Below are 26,498 nucleotides of genomic sequence, written 5' to 3'. Positions count from 1 at the left end.
ATATAATATAACTTGTCAAGTCAACGCCTATTCTCTTTCCTCTTTAAGTCGAAATCCTGAAACCGAATAAAATGGGTTTATACTCTAACTTGCCACGTGTCATATGATAAACACTGTCTCTATTGAATGTGGTGGGCCAGGGGACTTGTACTTGTCTTACACGTGGATGTTGGCTCCAACTGTGGCTAAACAGAATCACCGGGGTCAGATCCAATTGTCCAGATATCATTGATTCCACTTTTCCCATTTTTCCTTGTCTCGCTCTTCGGATAATATGACCGTTTGAGCTCGGAGGTCACCTCATCAATCGGAGGTCACCTAGTTTCATTCAAAAAATGTCGACATTATGATATCATCATTCTTGATTTATCATTGGGAGATGATCTCAATACACGGCGGGGATGTGGGTGAGGGAGGGGGCTGATTTGAACTCCTAGTTTGATTGTCTTTGAATTTACGATTTCGCGTCACCACCAACCCTACCAGCTGTCAGAAGCCGATGCTGTCGTCGCTGACGTCCCCACTCCGCTAACCTCTCTCCTACCTCATGCCTCCACTCTTCTAGGGTTTGGGTTGCCGCACTATGGAGATTCCACCACCAACAACGTTGCCACCACCAGATCCGCCAGTTTCCCCCGTCAGAGACAGGAATCCCGAAATGGAGATTCCGCAGTTCCTCGACGAAGCTTCCGCTGCTTGGGAATGGGGGAATCTCTTGGACTTCACTGTTGACGACGATCAATTGATCGTTTCTTGGGAAACCGATAATCCTACCGTTGCTGCTACTTCGGAAGTTGCATCGGAACCGTCTTCAAGTCGGGGTTCGGACGGTTCCGTTCGTGTGCGGAAGAGGGACCCGAGGCTGACCTGTTCGAATTTCTTGGCCGGACGGATTCCCTGTGCCTGCCCTGAGGTCGACGAGAAGGATGAGGAGGAAGCAGCGGTTGGGAAGAAGCGGGCGAAGACGACTCCCGTGGGCACAGCTCGCTGTCAGGTCCCTGGATGCGAGGCTGATATTAGTGAGCTCAAGGGTTACCATCGGCGGCATCGTGTTTGTCTCCGTTGTGCCAATGCCAGTTCTGTTGTTCTTGATGGCCAGCCCAAACGATATTGCCAACAGTGTGGCAAGTAAGTCAATTTTTCCTGTTGGTTTCTTGAGTTTTCAGCTTTACATTGTCAGTCAATTTTTCCTATAATTTATCTTAGCAAGACGGTTAAAGCGAACTTCTTGCAATGTCTACGTTTCTTGTCTCTTGAGAGCCACGTTCCATACAACAATTATGGAAATCTTGCAAGCAACCAAAAATTGGATGTTACCCCGGGGCCTCTGACCAGTTCTTTGCTGTAGTTTTTATTTGGTTTTGACACATCAAGATGAACGAAGAAACACTCAGATAGCCGTTGCATGGCGCGAAAATGTCAGAGACAAGCATTGTCATTGCTTGGAGTCTCAAGAGGTCCATCAGCTTGGCTTAGTCTGTTTATTTTGAATAGACTTAGTCAAGTTGTTGAACGATCCTGCTGAGTTAGAACATGTTTAGAGACTATATGCTATAACACTTTTGTCATGGTACATGGGCTTTAGTCCCTTTCAGGCTAATTTGATGAACCATTCTTAGCTTCAATGTCCCTTTCAGGATAATTTGATGTGGGAATATGGAACTTTAGTCATAGTTATCAATGAAGGCTTTAGTCCCTATTACTGAGCACCATTCCTTTTTTTTGCCACTTTCCCTTGTGATACAGACTGTTTGCATTTGATCTTTATTGTTGGGTGCCTTCCATGAAGCCATTTGATGAGAATCCAAACCATACATCTAAATCCCTAGGATTGATCAGACATGTCAAATCAGGCCTCTTCCTATGTTGATTATTAGTTTTCTCATGTAGCCCTATGTATGATTTAAACCAGGAATATGGGTTAGGCTCTGAAACTAACCGTGAAGAACTAAACCAGCATACCAGAAGCCCAGACTGATGTTATGCATCAAATCAGGTCTTCTAACCATAAAATTGTCATCATATTCAGCAACAGCTTCTTCTTCATATTCACTAAGATGCTCTTTCATAAGAACCTTCTCTCTGACGTGTGTGTGCATGCTTCTGCATTTCATGTTTTCAACCCTTTGAAGAGATTCACTCAGAGTGGATTCCTTTAGTTATTTCTTATTGGATACACACTAAAAATTTAATGCCAAGTTGAAGTGCTGTATATTATGGATAAAGGCATGAACCAATAAAGTCCTATGCCTGTTTTGGTTTCACCTCGGGTAGTATTCCGTGCATTGAGTCGGGTTCTTTCTTGATTAGGCAAGGTGAGTTTGTTACATGTAGCTGAAAATCAAAACAGCTCCATCTTATGAAATTAACGCCCAGGATATAGGTTGAGTTTCGATTTACTGCTTGTAAGTATGGGATCTAGCAGACTTGTTTTGCCTTTTCAATAGTTGGTGTTCTTCCCTTTTACATCTGCTAACTGTTCTTAATAGGTAGATAAATGCTTGCTTGAATCTTAATTGAGTGTTGATGGAACTGTGAAATGCCATGATTTAACGTCTGGAGACTTTTCTATCATTTTGACCATAATATTTACTACTATATCTTTAGTCTATATGAGAACAAATAAAATAAGTGTTCAATCTAGGACATAATAGACTAACTCTACTTGTAGCTTGAGCATTTCAAGCCATTTTTTTGGAGAATTATATTTTCATTTGTCAATTTTTAATTATTGTGGTGCATTCAACATTTGGGGGTAAACAACCTAATATTCCTTTTTTATTGTCAGGTTTCATGTCTTGTCAGATTTTGATGAAGGTAAACGGAGTTGTAGAAGAAAACTGGAGCGCCACAACAAGAGACGACGAAGAAAATCTATTGATTTTAGAAGTGCAGTTGAAAATGAACCTCAGGGGTCTGGGTGTCTGTCACCTGAAGATACTACTGTTGACACTGAAGCAGGGAAAGGTATAATTTTTTCTGAACTTATGCAACTATATTACCTTTCCCTGTTTTTATCAGTTAAGGACTGCTCAGATATGTTATTGAATTTTGGCTTAAGATTTATTCGGTATTAGGTTCCCCTCAAGTTCTTCCTTCTATAGATAGCAGAAAGAGGCTCTTAAAAAGATCTATTGTACAGATATGTTGTCACATTATTTATTGCATATTGCCTTCTCTTATCATCTTTGTAGATACTTTATACTTGAGCAACAAGGTAACAGAGAGTGAAGTATCATTGGAGCTTGAGGACGGACATGTATCTCCACCTCGTTCAGCTCCAAGTTTGCAAAATGTTCAAAGTGATAGTGTAGCATCCTTTGCTGCTTCTGGTGAAATCCATGTGGATGGAGCAAAAGAGAACTCTAAATATGCTATTTCATCATCCTTATGTGAGAATAAGAATGCTTATTCGTCTGTGGTATGTCTGCACTTAATTTTATCCTATTTTACCATTTTTCTGATATTGCCTTTGTTTCTGAAATGGCTTAAGTGCTGAACTGAAAGGCTTATTGTTTTGACTTTTAGTGAATAAGTTTTTAAGGGGCTTGTGGGCTTCTTAAGGGTTGAAGCTGAAGTTAGGTAGATTAGTATACCCTTGAATACTTTATTATTTAATTATTTTATTCACTAAAAGACAAAGCAATAGGTCATTCAGCAACTTAAGCCATTAGCAAATTGCCCTTTAGATTTTAAGAGGTGTATCTTTTCTAGGTCCCACTCTTATCTTTAACCTGTTTAATTTGTTACTTGTTTGTAGTGTCCAACAGGTCGAATATCATTCAAACTTTATGACTGGAATCCAGCAGAATTCCCTAGAAGACTTCGGCACCAAGTATTTCCAAACAATTATAATTGCAGTTTAGTATTTACAGGAGAATATACATCTGCTTCAGAAAGAATATATTAGAAATTGATTGATGGGTGATGCTATCTATTCTTGCAGATATTCCAGTGGTTGGCCAGCATGCCAGTTGAATTAGAGGGGTATATTCGTCCTGGATGTACCATCTTGACTGTATTCATTGCAATGCCACAGGCCATGTGGGATAAGGTAATTTGTTTATCAGTACTTTGGACAATCTCTCTCTCTCTCTGAAATGATATTTTTCTAAGCTATAATATGGATCTATTGAAGTAGAAGATGTATTTGAATCTGTCATGATCATTACACATACCTAAATGTCAACCCCTTCTCTTATAGGGCTGCAAATGGTTTGGATTTAACTGATTTTGTTTTATGTCAGATTTGCATATCTATTTAGTCATAATCAGTTCAATTGGATCTGAAAATGTAATCCGTTTATTTATTGGACCAAATTTGGATATTTCTTGGTCCGATCCGATTATATACATGCAAGGTTCAAAGTATCAGAAACGCCAAGTGTATCGGAAAGGCAATTTTAAGAGATGTATCGGGATACGCCTTGGATACGCATGCGTATCGGAGAAAAACTAAGATACGCATAGATACTCTTGGAAACACTATAAATACTTTAATAAATCATAAAAATACGTCCATAATACTAAATATAAGACATCAATGAGGTGTATATACATTAAATTAATATATTTTAATGGTTTTATGAAGAAATATATTGTAACTAATTATAATTTCATTAAAAATCCTATGTTTAACTATAATTTATAAATTATAATTCTTAAGTTTTAATGTTTTATGGGATGGGAAAAACCGAACTCTCCTATCCAACCATAAAACATGCATTGGCACAATTTCTATGTGAAAATATAATTCAAAAAATAGTTATTAAAGAAGAAATTATTGCTTTTATTATTTCCAAAAATTATAAAAAAATTAAATAAATATATTATATAATATATTCAAAAAATAGTTATTAAAGAAGAAATTTCAATTGCTTTGTGGATATGGTAGATCATCAATAGAATTATAATATATTCAATCATTGTGATCAAATAATAAAATATAATTAATTTATTAATTGTTTTTTAATTCTAAAAATACAAAAGTAAAAAAAATAATTATTAAAGAAGAAATTTCAATTAGTTTGTGGATATGATAGATCATCCATGGAATTATAATATATTCAATTGCTGTGGTCAAATGATAAAATATAATTAATTATTTTTTATTTTTAATTCTAAAAGTATAAAAAATAAAAAAATATCAAAGAAGAAATTTCAATTGCTCTATGGTATGATAGATAAATCTATAGATTTAAAACCTATTTAGTCTTTGCAGAGAAAAAATTACATTTTCAAATTTTTTGTTAATTTATATTTTCCCCAAATATCTTCATGAAATTTCCATAAATCTACTAATAACACAAAAAAAATTGTGATTTTGAATGTAAGAAATGTAGATCAACATAAATTTAAACATTCAAGAAAAAAAGAAATCACAAGATATTATAAAAAATTGAAAAAATTACCTATTTTTGCCATATTGTTGCAAAATTCGAAAAATCTTTAAAAAAGTTAATGATTCACACTTATTTCTTGCAAAATTTTGCAAATCTAGCACTCTAGGAATGAAATTTGGAGTTTGAGTCATTTGGGGGTGAAAGAAGGCTTGTTTCGGGGAAAAGAAGCTTGCTTTCCCCCTTTATTTTTTTTTTAAGTTTTTGGCCGTATCTTTTTCGTCAATATGCTACTGATACGCCCTGATACACCCCCGATACAACCTTGATACGGGTTCGATACGCATGAAAAAAGGCGAAACGTCTGATTTCCATGCGTATCCCATATCTATTTTTCAAAAATACGATACGATACGCCCCGTGTATTGAAATTTTAAACCTTGTATACATGTACAAAATATTATCTTTAGTATTATAAGTCTTTAGAATTAACTTAGATTTAGAATTTATGTAATTTTTTTCCATTTATAATATATTTTTTTGGTTTTATATTTAGTTTTGATCCTATTACTATTTCAAGATCATTTTACTACAATCTTACCCCTCCCCCACTTCCTTCCCATCCCTGTGTTTTATTTTAGGGCCTATAATTTCCTTCTATGCTAATATTGTCTCTTATGCTGTTTTTTGTTTGTTCTCATCTCAAGCTTTCAAATCAACAAAATTAATTCCCTATTTTGTTGCATTGAGCAGATAACTGAAGATGCAACATCCTATATATATGACTTTGTTAGTTCACCTGGAAGCATTTTGTTGGGAAAAGGTGCAATACATGTTTATTTAAACAACTTGATTTTTCAGGTTCTAAAAAGTAAGTTAACGATGGTAATAGTTCTATTTCCCATTTCTTGTTTGTTAAATGTAGAATATTTTCTTTATTGAAAAAATGAGTGATATTGAGCATTTTGATGGGTTGAATGAAAAGATATTGTTTTTGGGCTTCATCTTATCTGATATGTGCACTGCTGTTGGTTATATGATGAGTTTTGGTTGATGTGGAATGTATTTGTTTCTTTGAATGTTTGGTACTTTTTATCTTCTATGGAAATGAGACTTTTTAAGAGCTCTTAGTGCCCTCTTTTGAGAAGGTTTCTGTGTTGTTTAGAGCAAATCTCCAGCAGGAAGCTCGAAGAAATAGAAATAGCAGAACGAGGAAGAGGTGCATGGACGAGAGTAATCTTGAGGTTAGAAGAAGCAGTCTGGTTGGCAGAAAGCATTTATAAGGCGGTGGAAAACAAAGGAAGAACTATAGACCCTAGGAAGTGAGCGGAAAGGGGCAGGGTTCTCCTGTTTCAAGTGAATGAAAATAGATGGGGGAGATATATTTGATTAAGCCGGTGGGAGAAATAAGATAGTTGCGTAGTATATTCATTCCAGAAGAAGAAAATAGTAGCGGGTAGAAGACCTTTCAACAAACCTTAAAGTGTTTACTACCTTGTAAGATCACCCAAAATTTTCCTACGTCCTCACCGAAGTCTTTTCCTACTCTGGAAAAATGAAGTAGAGTGGTGGAGATAGGGAGATCAGCATTTACATTTATCGATCATAAAACTAAACCTTTTGGTATTTTGAAAACAACCTTTGTGTGCACGAAACTGGAAGACCAGAGTTGGAGGGAAGTAGAGCTAGGGGTATCTACAAACCCGCATGCCCCCGCTCTGTTGCAACTAAACCCCCTTTGAGTCAAATGGAGCAGTGGATTTCGCTCCAGAAGTTGTCTTGGCTTGGACAAGGTTGGAGAAGATATTTGTGTTCGGAAAGTGGGTGTTGATCTCCCACTGGTGGCCGATGGTGAATGCGATTCCAGACTCCCTAAGCTTTAACGGATGGCTAATTATCAGGGGTCTACCCTTTCATCTGTGGAAAGAGGAGGTGTTTGCTTTAATAGGGAGCCTCTGTGGTGGGCTTGAAGAAGTGGATGAAAAAACGAAGCACTTCTAGGATATGCGTTTCGCAAGAATAAGGGTAAGAAGTAGGGGGATACACTCTGCACCATGTTCAATCCCTCTACTCGAAAGGAACGTTTGGTTCTTCTTGGTAGTCGAAGTGGAGAAGACAAACGAGTCACACCTGCAAATCACCGAGCCGACTCGCCCAAACGACTCTCAGCCACGTGTAAGTTTAAGGGAGGTAGATGTGACAACTACAGTGCTGAGGAGTTTGCGTGAGGTCCAAGTCTCCAAATGCAAGTTTTCAAAAAAACCTTCTAAATATGGGAAGAGCTCGAAGAACAAGTCTGTGTGCAGAAGAGATAATTGGCGCGGAAATTCTAATTACAGTAAAGAAGGAAAAGGGAAAGACTCTCAACCTCTAAGGAAGATTGGGGCTAAAAGCAAAGGACCCGTTGGTTCGGATTTAAGTAAGTCCAAAATCTTCAACCGACCCACTGAGTCGACCCAAATCGGTCATCAAACTCCTATACGGTCAAGAAAGCTGGACTGAATTAAGACCAGAGCCCTCGAGTATTATCTGCCTGAGATAGTAGACGATTTAGTCATCCTTGAAATACCCACCTTCGAGGACCAAGAAATTCTTGACACTCCCAACAGTCTCAAAGGAATAGGAAGAGAAGTACATAAGCCTCCAACTGATTCAGAAACAGAAATAAGCTCTTATTTCCAGGGGTGAGCATTGTTCGGTTAAAACCGAAAAACCAGATTGAAATTTTCAGTTTCAGTTTGTTTGGTTCAATTTTTTTGGTTTTCGTTTTTTTGGTTTGGTTAATTCGATTTCGGTTTTCGGGATTAGAAATTTGGTTAATCGAAAAAACCGAATTAACTGAAATTTATTATATACATAATATAATATATTATTAATATGTAAAGCATAATATATTATAATATGTATATAATATATATCATATATAATATTAGTATGTATAATATATGTTTACATATACGTATATATATTATAATATACAATATGTATTAGTATAATATTAATAAAATTCGGTTTTAATTGAAATAACCAAAAACTGAACTGAAAAATTCGGTTTTGGTTTTTTAATAATTTGGTTTTGGTTCGGTTTTATGTTTTATATGTTCAGTTTTTAGAAATTCAGTTTATTTGGTTCATTTTTTAACCGAATAAACCGAATGCTCACCCCTACTTATTTCTCAGAAGTCTCTGATGCCCATGAGGTGGCTTGTAGAAGGTCAAAGCTCTTATTTGAAGAGAGAGAAGTTTGGGTTAGCATCGAGATTTTGCAGCCGATGCACTTAGTGAACCCATATTATGGAGTTGGGTCCGAGCCAGGTGTTCTGCAGAAGGAACAAAGTTGTTCGCCGCCGGCTTTCTCTGACCACAACCCAGGCTTTACCATACCCTCCCCCTCTAACATTGCTTCTAAATCTTTAATTTCCTTGCATGCTTTCCCTGGTTCTCACTTTCAAACCTCTATCGTCCGTGTTTCGGGTTCAAGTGCCTTGCTTTCCCAATCGATGACAAAGTCCTTCTCACACTCGGGGTCAGTGACAGGTGGTCCAAATACCCAGAGCGGTGAAAAGCTTTAAGTGCAGAAAAAAGGAGCAAAAGATGGAGATGTGGGATTACAGGAGTTGACCAGAAATTTGGGCACGACAGAAGTGAATAATGTAAGGGAATTCAGACGGGAAGGAGACACTAACAGCAACAAAAGTATGTGTATTCTGACCAAGATAGGAAGAAGAAAGGGACAAACAGGGAGCTGAAAAGACTCCAATGGGGTTTGACAAGTCAGAAGGTGAATTCACCCTCCGGTGTGGGAAATAGGGTTGGTAAGGGAAAGAATGTGGTAGAGCTTCCATGAAGATTCTAAGCTGGAACATAAGGGGTTTGGGAGGAGGAATGAAAAGAAGCTTAGTGAAAGAAACCATTTAGATGGAAAATCCCGATATCATCATCCTAAAGGAAACTAAAAAGAATTTGGTGGATAGGAAATTAATAAAAGTTGTATGAGGATTAAGAGGGAAGGAATGGGCAACCTTGCCAGCCATTGGGACAACAGGAGGAATCATTATCGCATGGAGGGAGGAGGTGGTTTCAAGAATAGAAATAGATGCTGGAAAGTTCTCCATCTCTGTCTTGTTTACAAATGTATCAGATGGCTTCAACCGGATTCTGACAGGAGTGTACGGGCCTAACTCTCCTCGGGACAGAGTGATATTTTGGGAAGAGCTTGATTCTCTCCACGAATTTGAAGACTTCCCATGGTGTATTGGAGGAGACTTCAACGTCACAAGATTCAGCCACGAAAGCACTAATAGCAGGAGAATCACCAGAAGCATGAGAGAGTTCTCTGATTTCATAGCAAGACACAACATCCGTGATCTCTCCCTTCACAATGGAAGGTTTACCTGGTTGAATATGTAGGAGAATCTGATCAGTTGTAGGCTTGATAGATTCCTGATAACTATAGATTGGGAGGAACACTTCCCCGACTTATTCCAAGAGATCAGACCTAGGTGTACATCTGATCATTGGCCGATTGTGTTACAAACTGAAGTCTTAAAAAGAGAAAGCACCCCTTTAGGCTAGAGAAGGTTTGGACTCTACATAAAGATTTCAAATCTAATGTGACCTCTTGGTGGGAGGAGTGTGAGGTGGACGGTTGGGCTGGGTTTTGTTTTCTTCAGAAGTTAAAGTACCTAAAGAGGAAGTTAAAATCATGGGGAAAGGAAGAGTTTAATGCATCTGCTGGAGAAAAGAATAAGTTAATTCAGGAATTGGATGAGTAAGACTGCAAAAACAAGATGGGAATTTAGATGGCCAAGGGAGAAGAAGGAAGGAATTAAGGAAAGAGTGGGAAAAGGTAGTTAGGAGGGAAGAAGTATACTGGAGGCAAAAATCTAGAGTAAAATGGTTGAAGGAGGGGGATAAAAATTCAAGATTTTTTCATAGCTATGCCACAGGAAGATGAAGAAAAAATTACATCTCAAAACTGAAGGTGGCACAAAGAGAAGTGGAAGAACAACAGGAGATAGTGGAGCAGTTTCTGAATTTTTTTAAGGAGCTGTACACAAAGAGTAACAACAAATCCTTTTACTTGTCTAATTGGGAAGGAATTTGTTTGTCGGAGGGACAACAAGATTGACTAGAAAGGGAGTTTGAAGAACGGGAAGCTAAGGAAGTGGTTTTTGGTATGGATGGAGACAAATCTCCTGCTCCGGATGGTTTTCCTTTGTTCTTCTATCAATTGTGTTGGGATACAATCAAGTCGGACTTAATGGAAGTGTTCAAGGATTTCTTCAATTCAGCCATCATAAGAAAAGGGTAGCAATATAACATTCATCACTTTAATCCCAAAGAAAGGAGTTTTGGAAGTAAAGGACTTTAGGCCAATAAGTTTGGTGGGCAGTATTTATAAAATTGTGGCTAAAGTGCTGGAAAGCAGACTAAAGGAAGTGCTTAGAGATCTAATCTCCAATAGTCAATATGCTTCTGTAAAAGGAAGACAGATCATTGATATTATTTTAGTGGCCAATGAATGTATTGAAGACAGAAGACAAAAAGGCAAGTCTCGAGTGGTTATAAAACTTGATTTGGAGGAAGCATATGACAAAGTTGACTGGGACTGCCCCTTTCCCCCTTTCTCTTTACTCTGGTTGTAGACATTCTCAGTCACTTCATTGAGAAAGGAAAAAGCCTGAACCTGTTGAAAGGATTTAAAGTTGGAAGAGACTCGATTCACTTGTCCCATTTGATTTTTGCTGATGACATCATTGTTTTTTTGGAGTCTGATCTGGATTCTATCATTAACTTGAAAAAGGTCCTTGTGTGTTTTGAGAAAGTTACAGGTCTCCAAGTAAATTTTTCCAAGAGCAGCATTGTGGGGATAAACATAAGTGAAAGTTTGGTAAACAACTTAAAGGCGACCCTAGGTTGTAAAGTGGAGACTTTTCCAATCTCATACTTGTGGTTGCCTCTTGGAGGGAATCCAAGAAGCCAAAGCTTCTGGGAACCAGTAGTGGAAAAGTGTGAAAAAAGACTGGCAACTTGGAAGAAAGGCTATCTTTCAAAAGGAGGTAGACTCACTTTAATAAAGGCTTCCCTGGCTAACCTACCTAGCTACTATCTCTCAGTGTTCCAAATCTCGGCCAAGATCAGAAATAAAATTGAAAAGCTGCAGCGTGACTTCTTGTGGAATGGGGGTGGAGAGAAAAAAAAACCACTTAGTCAGTTGGAACTTAGTATGTAAACCAAAGGAAGCTGGAGGGCTTGGAATAGGAAGGATCAAGGGAAAAAATGTAGCACTTTTGGGGAAGTGGCTGTGGCGGTTTCCTGCAGAATCAAAGCCCTTTGGACCTCGGTCATAATCAACAAATACGGAAAGAATGTCAACGGTTGGGACAGCAATGTCACCTTGAATCGAACAAAAGCCTCTAACCCTTGGAAAGGTATTTGCTCCATTTATGATGTCTTTATTTCTTTTGTTAGATATAAAGTAGGGGATGTGGCCAAAACCAAATTCTGGACTGACCTTTGGTGGAGACTTAATCTCTCATATAATATACTTGTGCAATCAGTGGGTGCAGAATTCAGACAGCTTCAAAGGAATATCCATGAATATGCTTCGGCAGAATGTAGTGGAAGTATTGTTCTCCTCTCCTAGTCCTTCAAGAGGGAAGAGCATCTCCCATCAAAGAGAGGAGAAGGAAGTGACTTTATATTTTGATGGAAGTGCTACAGGAAACCCTGGGATAACAGGAATTGGTGGAGTATTTAATAGGAGGGATTGTCACCCTTTGTGGGTATTTAGTGGACCAATTGGCGTTGCAGATTCCACAATGGCTGAAACTTTAGCTACTTTAACGAGTCTCCGTATCACAAGAGACCTAGGCTTCACTAATCTAACAATCAAAGGAGACTCTAACAACACAATAAAGTGGTTAGGGGAGAAGGAAGGAGGTCCATGGAGACTGGCCCACTATTTAAATGAGGCTAGAGATTTGTTAAATTCCTTATCCATAAACCTTTGTTGGATTCCTAGGGAATTAAACTCTGTAGCTGATAGTTTGGCTAAAACTGATAGACACAGGGATTTTTTGTACAGTGATAGAAATATGCCTTTATAACCTGTGTGTAGCCTGATTGTACATCATCTCATATACTCTTTGCTTTCTCAATCAAGTTAACCTCTTTTCTCAAAAAATTTATTAGAATCGTGTTGAATGACTGACATTTATTGATGTTCTTTTCTCCTATGGCCATCTGTCTGAAATGGTATTTTTAACGAAACTTTTAAAGGTCCATTGATAAAGGTCAATTCCAAGAACTTAGTCCTCCTCCTTTGCATGGTTTGGAGCAGCGATTTAAAAGGTGCGCCTGAGGCACATTTTAGGGTAAGCGGCCTCGTCCATGTCCTAGGCCTAGCACTTTCAAAAGGCGCACTGCCTAGGCGTGCGCCTTCTGAAAGTTTTTTGAACCTAGCGGCTAGGCAGGGGGCTCTGCCCACGGATCTCTGACACGCCCCTCGAGGCAAGCCCATACAAGTCCATGTTAGGGTCTTAAATTCTTAATTCTTGCACAAAAATAACGATTTTATAATTTTAATTGCCTTTTAAGAAGATATTTTATTAAGATGAATGAATGCACAACATTAGCAAATAGGGCGGGTAACATGGACTTGTTTGGGCTTGTCTCGTGGGGTGTGGCACAAAGGCGACTCGTAGAATTAGGAATGTACTATGTTTTACATCACATTAGCTACATGAAGTAATGCAATTGACGAAAAAAAGAGATTGTGGACTTCACATGCTTGAAATGTTTTATATGTTTGATTTTATTTTTAATTTTTCATTTGAATATGCTTTACATGTTATGTTTATGTATTTTAGTTTTAGATGATAGGTTTTTTAAACCTTTAATTTTTAAAAGTTTATATTTCTTATTAATATTATGTTCAATATTTATTTTTTGCATTTTTTGAACTTTTTTGGCATTTTTTTTGAATTTTTAGCTTTTTTTTGTATTTTTTTTTGCCTTGCTTCAAAAAGGCGTGCACCTTGCCTTGTGCCTTGCACCTTAGATGCAAATTGGTGCTTGCACCTTGCGCTTTTAAAACACTGGTTTGGAGTCAGTTGTATGAACCCAAATAGAAAATAAACACTGTATAAATCATACCAATTAATATAAAAAATGCAGATCAAATAATATATAAATAATCACAATTCACAATCCAAAGTTCAAAATGTATAATTTATATTAGTATAAACTATATATATAAACTATTCAAAACAATAGAGGCATAACATACAATAACAAAAGAGAGGAAGGGTTTAGGAAATAATGTATACATTGTGAAGCATGCAACCAACATAATAACTTAATTGCAAAAAGTAAACCCTCAATGTTAAAATCCTAAGTTAAACAAATTTAAGGTTTAGAAAGGTACGTGCTTCCTATTTAACTTTGACTAGGAAATATTTTTCAATTATTTAAAAGATAAAGTAAACTATTTACAAATTAAAAGTATAAACTTAATTTAACTGGGAGTTACAATCATACAAAGTTAATATATTATCATATTTCTCATTGTTTTATCTATTTATTTGTGGTGTATTACTATATCACTGGATAACTTATTTGGAACCTAAGTTGATTTTTTCAATCATCATAACTGACTTATTCAGTAAATCAAATCCGTTCCCCAATATTCAAGAAATTGGAACATGTTGCTGTGACTAGATTTGATATCATTAAGTGAGTTCTCACCACTGGTGTGCATTATTGGATTCTGCTAACTCGTTACAATGTCAAAAATCCTAATACCACTATGGGCCCATACAAGTTCTGTTACAACTCACATTTTATTCTTTGACAGTTAGGCCAAATTTGGGAGTGCTTATGTTAAAAATAAGTGCTTATTTGAATAAGCACTTATTTGCATTTGGCACCCAGCTTTTTCAAATAAGCACTTATTTTATATTGGGCGTTTGGTGGTCTTTTTCTCCATTAAGCACTTGTGGTTCATTTATCCTTCATTTTCTTTCAAATTTGAAAATATACCCTGTGGGTGGTCTTTCTTTCTCTCTGTCTCTATCTCTCTCTCTGAATGTTACACACTTCACACTTTGCACTGATGTTAGTGGACCTCAGTGGAGACTGTGGCTCCAACACACGCGAGAAAAGTCTTTAATCTGAAGAACTTTTCCCGGATAGGCTTCTATTTTACAGATTTTACAGTACATAACTGATAGGGCTGCTCACGGGTCGGGTTGGGTCGGTTTACTGAGATTTTTTCAATCGACCCGACCTGGTCGTGTTACCTGAAATTGAAACCGAAATCGACCTTGTGTTAAGCAAAACTGACCTGGTCGGTTTGAGTCGGGTTGGGTCGGTTTCGGCTCTAAGTTCAACCATGGTAATAAATTTGTAGATTGGAGAAAGAAGACTGAAATTTGATGTAAAAAAGGACACCTAATTCTATTAGAGAAAGAAGACTGAAATTGGTAGGGGGCGGACCAAGTTAGAATAGAAGTTATCAAGAAAATAGAAAGTCAAACTATATTAGAGAAAGAAGACTGAAATTTGTATATTTCTAGAAACCTACTAATCTAAGTAAAAAAGGACACCTAATTCTAATTGTAATTGGTTGCCTATTTGGTGTAAAAGACCATAAAAACTAGGATCCTTTGATTCTTTTCTTTAAACTTTTCCAAAAAAATTCCTTGTCTAGTTGACTAGTTGTCTTACAATACTTGCCATTAATGTCATTCCTAACTAGAAGACTAGAAATTAAGTTAGGTTGTAACTAGGATAGAGACAACTTAGTTAAGTAGGAACTAAGTAGGTTGTAAATACTAACTAGGAACTAACTACTAACTACTAAGTCGGTTCGGTTCGGGTCGGTTTATGATTTTTTACAACCCGAAACCGACTGGTGCTGAAGAAAACCCTGCCAATTCGGGTTGGGTCAGTCGGGTTGGTCGGTTCGGTCGGGTTGGGTCTTCTTATGAACAGCTCTAATAACTGAGAGAAAAGTGTCAATTGAAATATGAAGAAGGTAATGAAATTTATGAGTTTCAGAAGATGATAGAATCCCTGAGTAAGCAACTGCAAGAGAAAGCAGATGGAATTTGTGAGCTTCAAAAGAAGATCAAGTCAGAAGGTAATGAAGTTCGTCTACTTCAAAAGGAGATGGGGTCCCTGAGGAAACAATTGCATGAGAAAGCAGATGAAATGGGGAATCTGGAAATCCTGAATCGATCTCTTATTGTCAGAGTGCACAAAAGCAACCAGGAGCTACAGGAAGCACACAAAGAATTGATTAATGTAAGCATCCCTTGTCTTATCCAACCAAAGAAATCTTTTAGGGCATGCAGCTTACCTTGATATACAGGGTCTGCAAAGCTTCGTCAATGGTCATTCTGTAATTGGGATCAAGCGACTGGGGGAGCTTAATGAAGAACCATTTCAATCTCCCAGTGGAATTTATGGTTGTGGCTCATATTCTTTCTGCCAAGTGGTTTGGTCCTTGGGTTCCAGTGGAATTTATGCTGTTGCAGTCGATCTCCCAGGTTCTGGTTTCTCTGATAAGTCTGCATTGGAGGAGGATGAGAGATGGAGTGGGGTGTTGGGTAGGTTCTGGGATGCTTAAGGAGAAGAGTTTGTTTTGGGGATTCGATCGGTCGTGCCCAACATTTTTTACATTGAAAGGGTATAACTGGTATTCTAAAAATTGACTGGGGACAATTCTGGGAGAAAAGATTGAATAAGTGCTTATTGTATAAGCACTTAAAAAAGATGGAATTTTGGGCTTATTCAATAAGCACTTATTTTGGGCTTATTTCCCAAACGTCAATAAGTCTTTAATGGTGTGGTACCGGCCCAAAATTAGTCCTTATTCAAATAAGCACTTATTTTTATGCACTCCCAAACTTGGCCTTAGTCTTCAAGCATGACAGCAAAATAACCCCTCATACTACTAACAAAGTACAGGTGGAATTGGAGACCATGGTCATTAATCATCATAGATAAGGACATTATTCCTGACCTCCAAGTAGCAACATGTAGTCATGCACTGTATGCCAACCCATGGATATCATCATGTTACTTGGCATGAGTTCCTCCTGTCAATTGGAGGTATTGATAAAAACGGGAATGGTGACTTATGGGTTTAGAAAGAACAAGGGAGTATGGGCAAGCATGGTGAATATACTGATTTTCGGATATACTGAACAAGGGGGATATCTTCATGTCACTTTGTGCAGTTGCCTAATGGATATACTGATTTTCAGATCATGGGGTTTAATGAGAATTTTAATTTGTGAGGCAACCTGGCATAAAACTGGTGCTAAGTATTTTTTAACTGCTATTTATTCCTTATGAGATATGTTCTCTCATAAAACTGTCTGTCTGTTTTGAATGGGCCAATCTGGCATTCAGCAATTGGTCCTTGTTGAGTATGAGCCTTAATTGTTAATGGATCAGTTACCGATCAAAAATATTGTTAATGGATCATTTCATCATTTGTCTTTTTCCTTTTCAGAAGAATAATAGAAGCAAACACTGTTTATACCACTATCCTTTTGGATAAGTCATTTTTTTATTGTTGAATAGTAAGATTCATTAAACCATAGCCAAAGAAAATATAATTCAGGGAGAGGCATGGGATGCTACCTTCCCTTTAAGAAGGGGAGATGGAGGATTCCATCTACCCTTTAGTTGAATACACAGAACAAAGAACAAAGAAAATTACAGAGAAGCCCAATACAAAGTAACCCGAGTAGCCCATTGTTTAGCAAGAAAATCAGCCAAGGCATATGCCAATCTGCCCACCCACTGAAACCTAACTGTCATATTTCTCGTGAGCCATATAACCTTTTCTAAAGCATCCTTAAAGCCCCAAGTGACAGTACCCGGGTCAGCCAACCATTTAACCTTTTGGATAAGCCATTTTATGCTGTATCATTTGTGTTCTCAACTTGATCAAAGTGTTTTGGACTGAGAATGAGTGTAGAATAGACTTTTCTAGATAACATTTATTTGAGCTGTAAGTGACTAATTGGCTTTAGCTGTACTTATCAAAAAAGGGCTTTAGCTTAACTTCACTTTTTTTGATGAATAGCTTAACTTCACCTTATCTGATGTTCTTATTTTATTTTATTTTATTTGTTTCTTTGATGGGTATGTTTTATTTTATTTTTGAAAAGTTGGAAGAGCTTGTATGGAGGTAGAACTTTCCTCAAAGCAAAAACTTTTACATATGATGGTATTCATAATATTTGGGTTATATACAACAGACTGCACTTATATTACAAAAACCATTGTCCTTAATAATCTGCTGCCACTAGCAATAAAAAAAAAAAAACTGCTGCCACTGGTTACAGTTACAGAAACGTTGGTACTTGAAAGCCCTCAAACTCTTTGTAAGACAATCAACCTTTCCATCTTACCAATTACTGCTTCTTTAGTGGACCTATTTCCATTGAATTCTACTGTTACACTCATACTGGGCCTACCAGCACAATGCCATTGGGATCATCCTTCACATTATGTTGCCTCTCTTACCGAAACCTTCTGAGGGCCAAGAGAATATGAGAGTATAGAGGTCCTTTGGTACCACTCAAGACTGCCAAAAAGCTGCACAAAGTGCGTCCAACTGTTATATGTGAAGCTGCACTGAATTAACAAATGTGGTGCAGACTCCTCTTGATCACATAGGCAGCAGAGATTGTTCAACAGCATTCCTCTGGATTAAAGTGATTAATAGTGAAGATCCTGTCGGAAATTGCAGTCCGAAGAAAGAAAAGTGTTATTGAGGGGGCTTTGGTGCTCCAAATCCACTTCCATGTCAAGCAACCAAACTGCTTGGGCTTCCACCATATCCAGTCCTCACAATTTGGTTGGGGATGGATTCTATTGACTGATTCACATAAAGACATTATTAGTTAATAAAGACTACAAAAATGCAATAGGAGAATCATATATAACATCTAGTTTAGAAAAGAAAAGAAAGGGAAGGCTAGATTTGCAAGGATAGAGAGTTATTGCCTTTTTTTCAAAGAAAGAGTGCAATCTTGACTGTTGGTTGCCTTGTTATTTATGGCACCTGTATACCAGTATACCACTGATTGGAAGAGAAGAATTCCTCCACCATCTTCTTTTATTACATGTCTTATTTATATACCATGGACCAATCATGTAGAAATGCTTAAAGCAATTAGCATTGAAGTACTACATAAAAGTGTATATAATACTACTTTAAATATTACAGATAAACACGAATGGACGTAACATAAAATATTTGTCTCTTCTTATTGATCCAAAAGAATTGTTTTATCTAGTTGTTCTTCTTCTGGACTTGAACTTTGGTGGAAGTTTTGATGGTTAAGCTGATTGTTGAAATCTCTCTCTAAGATGATGCTGTTATCTTGTGAGGTAAATGTAACTTGTTTATGATACCACAGTGTCCATATCTTATAACTTGGGGCACTTGTAGATGGAACATCAATTCTCAACATCAAAATGGAGGTGCAAGCACCAAGACTTCATTATGTTAGTCCTACTTGTTTTGAAGCTGGCAAACCTATGGAGTTTGTTGCTTGTGGTAGTAATCTACACCAACCTAAATTTCGGTATGGTGTTACTGTTATGCCTTTTGATACCTTGTAACATATCTTTGCTACTTTGTATAATTGATTGAATCCATATTGGTTGGTCCCCTTTGATTTAATTAATGCTAGTTTACTTCCTGATTTCTATGTAGAAATTTTATTTTATTTCTTGAATATAGTTGAATTCCCAATTTTAACTGAAAACTAGTTGAGGGGCATGTTCAAATGCATGTGTAAGAGAAGGTAGAGGAAGTGAGAGAAAAAGATGAGTAGACTGTGGAGCAAGGAAAATAATTTGAGAAAACGTGGAGAGAGGAAAATAAACAGATTAAAATTTTCAGATGGTGGCTGGACGTGAACTCAAGGCAATTATTGACATTAGTGAAGATATTCAGGTTTAGGAATTGACCTGTCTTAGAGTATTAGAATATCAAAGTATTAGGGCTGCAAATGGACAGAATTCTTGTTGTTCAAGTTGGTTTCTTCTTGCACACACTTTCATATCAGGCTACATCATGTAATCTCTTTCATATGGGAATTAAATATTCAACTGGTTTGAAAAGTATTAATGTAGGGAAGAACTTGTTATTTTAATAAAAAGATAAACGGTAAATGTATATAGTAATATACATTTAAGGTATGTTTTTATAATACATTACCTTTTTGTGAAAAAAATATGTAATAATATACATTTAATGAGGCACATTTGGCTTTCAAGAGGCGTATCTTTGAAGGAGACATTTGAATTTTGATATGTTGGATAGAGATAGATCAGAGGGCTCTTGGAGGTTGTATATTGTATATAGGGCTGTATTTTATTCTTATTTTATTATTTATTCTTGTATTGGTGGGTCTCGTTATATTTTAGTAGTGTGCATAGGTTATCATGTATTTTGTTTGCATAATGAGGGGTGCTTATGTAATTGCACATAGTTTTTCTCTATTCAATAAAACATGCTCTATGGGAATGAGGGCATTCATTCAATACACCCTCCCAATCTTCTTCTTCTCTTTCAATGTTACATACTTGAAGCCCTATAAGGTGACATGGTATCAAAAGAGAAGCATTAGAAGGCTAGACTTGAGATATGCATACAATGGAGAGTTGGGTCATAATAAAGGAAACCCTTGTGATTAAGATTATAACCAAAAAGACACATAGCAAATTGAGTTGATAACTTAGTACATTCATGTGGAGAAGGGTGAACAAAACAAACACAACCAAAGATATGTAGAGTTTATTTAGGGTTATTCACAAGCGTATATATGAAGAAGCTTTTGCTTGTGTCTAATACCTGCATTGTCTGCCTTTCGAGGATGGTTGATTTTTTTCAGATGGATGTGATCAATGCATTTCTGCATGCTAATTTAAAGGAAATTATTTGCATGAATCTATCACTTGGATACTACATTGACCAACACTTGGTGTTTTGTCTCAAGAAATCTCTCTATGGATTGAAGCAAGGTCCTTATGCCTGGTTTGAATGTTTTCATCATGGTCTTATGGAAGTTGGTTATCATTAGAGTGCCTATGATTCATCTCTCTTCCTTTCTTACTGTGATTGTGGTCTCACCCTTTTGCTTGTCTATGTGGATGATATTTTTATCACATGTGACGATCTTGAAGGAATTCAACAACTTAAATTATTTTTCAACGTTTCTTCAAAATGAAGGATATGGATATTAGGACTTATTTTCTCAGTTTGGAGGTGCAATCATTTACAAAAGGGTCATTTGTGACATAAAGAAAATATAGTATAGATTTAATTCAGATAGCTCACCTAATTGACTCCAAGCAGGTTGACAGTCCTATGGAACTCAATGTGAAACTATCTCATGATGATGGAGAGCTCTTGCAAGTGTGAGTGGTGTGGTAAGGCTAAGTGTGGTGGTCTCCTTGAAGGACGAAGGAAGGCTGGGAGCAAGGGCAGGCTATGAGCTTCTATTGATAGAGTCATATGTTCGTTGTGATTCATGCCTCTTTTTATAGGGAGAGATCCTGAGGTCTTGAAAGTAAGGAGCCAAAAGAGTTTGATTCCCATTTGGAAAGGGGTTCTTTGATTTGGTGTCAGTTGTCAGGGGGACACTGCTAAGGGTTCATCATGTGTCTTATGAGATCTCTCCAGGATGATGTTTTCTTTCTTTTGAGGATTCTCATAATACACACATCTTACTTTCTTTTGTGGGTCTCCTGTACTGACGTGGCGTGGATGATGTCAATGCTAGTCTTACGTGTCTTTCTTAATCCTACTGGGTGTTCCATCATGAGTGATATCAGCTAGTCGTTGTATTTTCGTTCGTTGTCTACTTGCGATGCCTTTAGACTCATCGCAGGTCCGTGGAAACCTCGAGTTCGTCATCGGTATTGTGGCTTTGAGCTCATTGCACGTTCGTGTAGGCTTTGAGCTCATCGCAAGTTTGTGCGTGCTTTGAGCTCATCACAAGTTTGTGCAGGCTTTGAGATCATTGCAAATCTATGCCGAGTTGTGAACTTGTCGCAAATGTTTTTGTAGCTTTGGTTTAGTACCTTCTGTGGCATCGCAGTCGTGGTGAACATGTACCTACATCATGATCCTACTATGTATCTTCAGTTGGTTGGAAGTTTTATTTATCTCACTTTGACCCATCCGTACATTGCTCATGTTGTTCAAGTGGTTGGCCAATTTGTATATGCTCCTAGATAGCCTCATCTCCATGTGATTCACAAGATTATTTGGTACCTCCATGGGATTCTTGTTCGTGGATTGTTTTTCCCTTTCATCTTTGGTCCATCTTCATGCATACTTTGATGCTGATTGGGCAGGGTGCCAGATATACATTGGTCTACGATAGGGTAGTGCATCTTCCTTGGTATTTTATGGAAGTGTAAGAATTACGTTACTGTGTCCAGATCCTTTATTGAAGCTGAATATAAGGCCATGTCTATTGCATGTGATGAGATAGTTTGGTTGAGGGGTACAATCTCATCCAAACCTGTGGTACATGAATTATGGCCCCACTGACACAACAAAGGGTAAACACTGAACTTTGATGGGAGCTCTATAGGTAATCCGGGCCCATCTGGAATAGGTGGTGTCTTCAGAGATGGTGAAGGCAAAATAATGGGTGGACATTTTTATAACATATCATTTGAGACTTACCTAATGTATAGTTTCTCCAGACATTTTTTCTGGAAAGAGTATAACCTCTATAATTTCTCCAACCTTGGATTTAGAGTCCTTACCAAACAATAACACATCATCAGCAAACAAAAGATGAGAAATTAAGGGGCCATTATTGATAAAAAAAATTAAGGGGACATTTTTGGCAATTTTAATTCCTTTTATCTTAGCCTCTCCTTCAGCTTTCTCAAACAGTCTGGAAAGGCTTCCATTTTCATGAATATTTTCTGGCTTCTTTTCTTTCTCTTTTTCTTCTTTTCATGAATATGCTGAATTTCCGTGTTTTGGTATTAGGTTTATACTTGTTTCATTTAGGCAACAAAAGCCGCTCCCTGTTGCCTAGCTGCCTTGGCGCCTTGAAAACTGTGGTGTCAGTTTTAAAATGGAGAAAAAAAAAGATTTGAATTTCTTGATTGTCCCTATTTTTCTTGCACATGGATTTCTGTTACCATGCTGAAATGTCTTCTGTTAAATGCTTAACCATTAGAATACTGTACAATCACAAATGTAGATGACCAAATATGTTCGTGAACTCTTAAATATCGTGTTCATGCAATCTTTTAGATGATGCATACCTTGAAGAAACTGCCTTCTTGTTCAAAACATTGTTTCCTGGAATATCATACAGTTACAAGATTTTTATGTTTTAAAGGTGGTTAATAAACTTGTAGTTCATAGTTGGTACTAATATACAAATGGCTTCTGTGGCAGGTTTCTTGTGTCTTTTGCTGGAAAATATCTTGCATATGATTATTGCATTTCTCTTCAGCACGAGAAGATTGATTGTGTTGCTGCTCACAATTGTGACCATCAGATGTACAAGATACATATTCCTCATACTGAGCCAACGCTTTTTGGCCCTGCATTCATTGAGGTGTATTCTGGGGAATAATCTGTTGTTTTTTCCTCTGCTGGGTGGTCTATAAATCTGTTCTTCATGCTTTGTATGGTAGTTTCCAGTCTAGATGGTAATGAATATAAGCATGTGCAATTATGAATGTGTTTCAACTGGAAGTGGTAGCTAAATCCATAGATTTGCTTTTCAACATTTTGCCCTTGTGCCACTATACTTTGGATACTCTTTTACTGAAAAATACTTGCTACCTGTTAGAATTTTGAAGTTTGAACATCCTCATCAATTGGGTAGTAATTATTGGTTTTTTAATGGCCTGGTACACTGCTATGTGGGTGACCGAAAGCATTCTCTTTTATGATCTGTTGATTCTCTAGGATGCGGCAGATTGTTACTTGAACTATACTTATTTTTTCTCTTCTTTTTCTCTTTTTGTTAATCTGACTTGATCTCTTGATCCTTTCTGTTTCTTAGAAGGCTTGGGGATGTCTTAGGAATGCTGGTTGGCAAGTTGATGTAATAATTTTTTATTTTTGTTTATAGTTTTAAGCGTACAATATTTTTTGGATAATTTTTAAGCTTACAATATACTAAATTGATCACAAGAAAAAATAGTCAGATAATTTTGCTAAATCACTGTTGTATCTTGAATTTGGATTATGGCATTATGCCATCCTTTGTTTTTCATATTTGAATGAACTTATTTGGCTAGAAGGTGTTTGATCTGGGTAAACTTCACTAGCAATGTCTTCATACCAAGTCTAGAATATTAGAGCTGGTTATGGCATTATGCCATAAGATTAACTAGGAATGCTGGCAAGATATTTTGGTCTTGTAAAACTTGCTAGGAGTGTCTTCATAGTCAGTTTAGAATATTAGAGCTTGCCTTAGTTAAGTGCCCAGGACTAGGAATTTAGTGATGCCTATAGATTTGTGCTGCTTGAATCTACTGACATGAGGAATACTGTACATATTTGTATTTGTACTCCTTCCAAAATCCAACTGAGCCTAAGTTGGAGTTTTAGAGTTGATACCACTTTCTTGAAATACATTGGCAGAAATGGTTATTATTTCTGTATAAGATGTGCAGCTATGTGTCGCTATTTGTTAAATTGCATATTCTTTTTGGTTTTTCTTTTGTAGGTTGAGAATGAGTCTGGGATATCCAATTACATTCCTGTCCTCATTGGGAACAGAGAAATATGTAGTGAAATGCAGGCATTGCAACAGAAGTTTGATGTATCTTTGTGCTCAGAGAGGCACCATCTAGAAGTTGCTGATGCCATTTCTGGTGAGAGCAAGGTCCTTTTTTTAAGACAAACAGCAATGTCTGAACTTCTTTTAGATATTGCGTGGTTGTTGAAGGAGTCTGAGTTGGGAAATGTCCAAAGCTTCTCTACTTGTACCCAGATTCAGAGGTTCAATTGTTTACTGGATTTTCTAATAAAGAATAACTCTACCGTTGTCTTGACAAAAGTAATAGAATCTCTAAAGGTGTTGATGGGATCGGAGTACAACACTATCAATGCAACTGATGATGCTGGGGTCAGGCTATTTTGGGAATATATGGATAGTGCTAGTAAAATTGATCACCGGAGATTTCAGCATGCTAAGGATTTACGAACATTTTCAGGAAGCTCTATGCCAGAAAAGGATTCTTTTCCTCAGAGCTATGACCAAGATGATGTGAACTGTAGCATACAAAGTAACAATCAGGTGAACTTTTTTATTTACAGTCCCCGAGTGTATGTGTTGTATTTGATGGCCTGCCCTCATTCTTCCTATTTAAGGCTTTAAGGTTTAAATTTATTTCCGTTGGTTTTATCTAGTTTGTTTTATATATCTATTTATCTATGTATGTGTGTGTGTATAGATAGATAGATAGATAGATAGATATGAAATGCTCATCTTTCCCGAAGAAGCAAATATCATATTTTCCTGTGTAGTTTTAGTCAGAGCCATTTGCTACAAGTCTACAAGATTGACAAAGTGCCTTTTTCATGTGAGACGGCATGCATTGGATTTTTTTTTTGGTAAGATGCATTGAAAAGTTGGCACCCATGTTTTAAAAACTGACCTGGAACCTGAACTGCTTTGGCCACCAGTTTCTGGGTCAGTGGTTTGACTGTATGGTCCAAACAGACCAGCCCATTGTAATTTTCAAAAATAAAAATGAAAAATACTTAAATTTAAAAACGGATAAAAACCATTGTCCAGGTTGAACGGGTTGACAGTTTGACTGCTTGTGTCAGCGGGTTACTGACCAAGTCAATGGTTGTTGGAGGGGTGAAACAGAACTGGTTGCTTGGCCAGTTTTGGGGCTGAATGATCTGACCGTCCTGGTAAATGGCAGTTTGAAAACCATGGTTGGAAACCAGAGGGGCTATATGCCTAAAATTGATATACATTTCTTGACCATTAAGATTTGCTTTGGAATTGGTCGGTCTCCTAATTAGCTTTTGGCTTTAATAATCGAAATTCTATTCTGCTAGTTAAAATTGTCTCTGTAATTCGGTTTTTTGGTGTTTGCAGGATACTGAAACCAGAGGAGAGGAAATAATGGGAGTAGTTGGAACCACAAATTTAAAAGACAGCAGTATAACTGTGGCTCTGATAAATAGAGGAGATGTTATGAATGTGAAGTACCCGCGGAAGCCCTGTGGTTACGTTCTCTCCAACAGGGTGATCAACTCGCGCCCTCTCATTTTCATGGTTGTTGCTGCTGCTATGTGTTTTGGAATATGTGCAGTTCTTTTCCACCCTCATAAAGTTGGGGAACTTGCTGTTACCATTCGTAGGTGTGTTTGGGGCAATCCAGGCCTTAGGGACTAAGAATTGGAGGGTCTCTATGATCTCTGTTGATGTATATGTATAGAGCCAGTGTAAATTATACAAATTGGGCGCAACTACGAGGGGCTCTGCTCTTTCAACGATTTTTGGCTTACAGATTATTTTGTGCTGCACAATGACAGTTGCAAACGGTGGGGAAGGGGATGATATTCTTCCATCCAATTAGATGTCAACTTCTGCAGGCAGCAGGCAAGAGACAGGTATTGATCCAATTTTATCGGTGAGTAATACCTTAGAGCGTTCAGCCATGTAATGTAAATGAGATTTTTGGTGATTAGAATAATTTGAAGGATTTGTGTTACTGACTACATTTAGTGTCTGCAAGTATGCTTTTTTCCTTTTGATAAAATGGACGCATAATTAATTGCCACAGAAATGAGAAATCCAAAAAAAAAAAAAAATGAATAGGGGTGTGCTTCTTTGTGAAAAGTAGGATCTGGCCAAACCATTCCCCTAATTGACCACCTACTGGTCCTAAAGGTTTCTCTGGCCTCTCTATTCAAGCCAAACTTTCAGTAATTATAAGAACATATGATTTGTGGCGCGGTGGAAGTACTTTCAAGTTTCAATAGTTGATCCAGACTCCGGATCATTGCTTAAGTGTTGGGATTTCTGCGGAACCAATAATAACACTCTACCTCAATCATAAAATACATGGGCTTAAACTCATTCCACCTTTCAGTGTTGGCCCCATGTATTT

The 26,498-nt window shown here is 37.2% G+C and overlaps 1 protein-coding gene across 1 annotated transcript; it reads left to right on the top strand.

Moving 5' to 3' along the window:
- Positions 1 to 236: 236 nt before the first annotated feature.
- LOC148867303 (squamosa promoter-binding-like protein 7) lies at positions 237 to 26,106 on the top strand. The gene is made up of 10 exons (XM_088980359.1): positions 237 to 1,128; positions 2,789 to 2,967; positions 3,195 to 3,421; positions 3,761 to 3,835; positions 3,947 to 4,054; positions 6,093 to 6,210; positions 18,820 to 18,955; positions 22,807 to 22,969; positions 24,092 to 24,664; positions 25,481 to 26,106. Exons 1-10 carry the CDS (start codon positions 584 to 586, stop codon positions 25,778 to 25,780), a joined length of 2,424 nt encoding a protein of 807 aa, XP_088836485.1. The 5' UTR covers positions 237 to 583; the 3' UTR covers positions 25,781 to 26,106.
- The last annotated feature ends 392 nt before the right edge of the window (positions 26,107 to 26,498 follow it).

This window comes from Nelumbo lutea, chromosome 3 (assembly GCF_056320005.1).
Source record: "Nelumbo lutea isolate HS-2025 chromosome 3, American lotus-T2T, whole genome shotgun sequence".
Lineage (NCBI taxonomy): Eukaryota > Viridiplantae > Streptophyta > Magnoliopsida > Proteales > Nelumbonaceae > Nelumbo > Nelumbo lutea.
This window is presented reverse-complemented; position numbering and strand designations above follow the sequence as displayed.

Bases quoted from the DNA above. Each gene is read 5' to 3' on its own strand.
- LOC148867303 (XM_088980359.1), top strand. From the start codon at position 584: ATGGAGATTCCACCACCAACAACGTTGCCACCACCAGATCCGCCAGTT. The intron at 2,968-3,194 runs GTATAATTTTTT...TCATCTTTGTAG, and splicing joins TGACACTGAAGCAGGGAAAG to ATACTTTATACTTGAGCAAC. The intron at 22,970-24,091 runs GTGTATTCTGGG...TTTCTTTTGTAG, and splicing joins TTGGCCCTGCATTCATTGAG to GTTGAGAATGAGTCTGGGAT.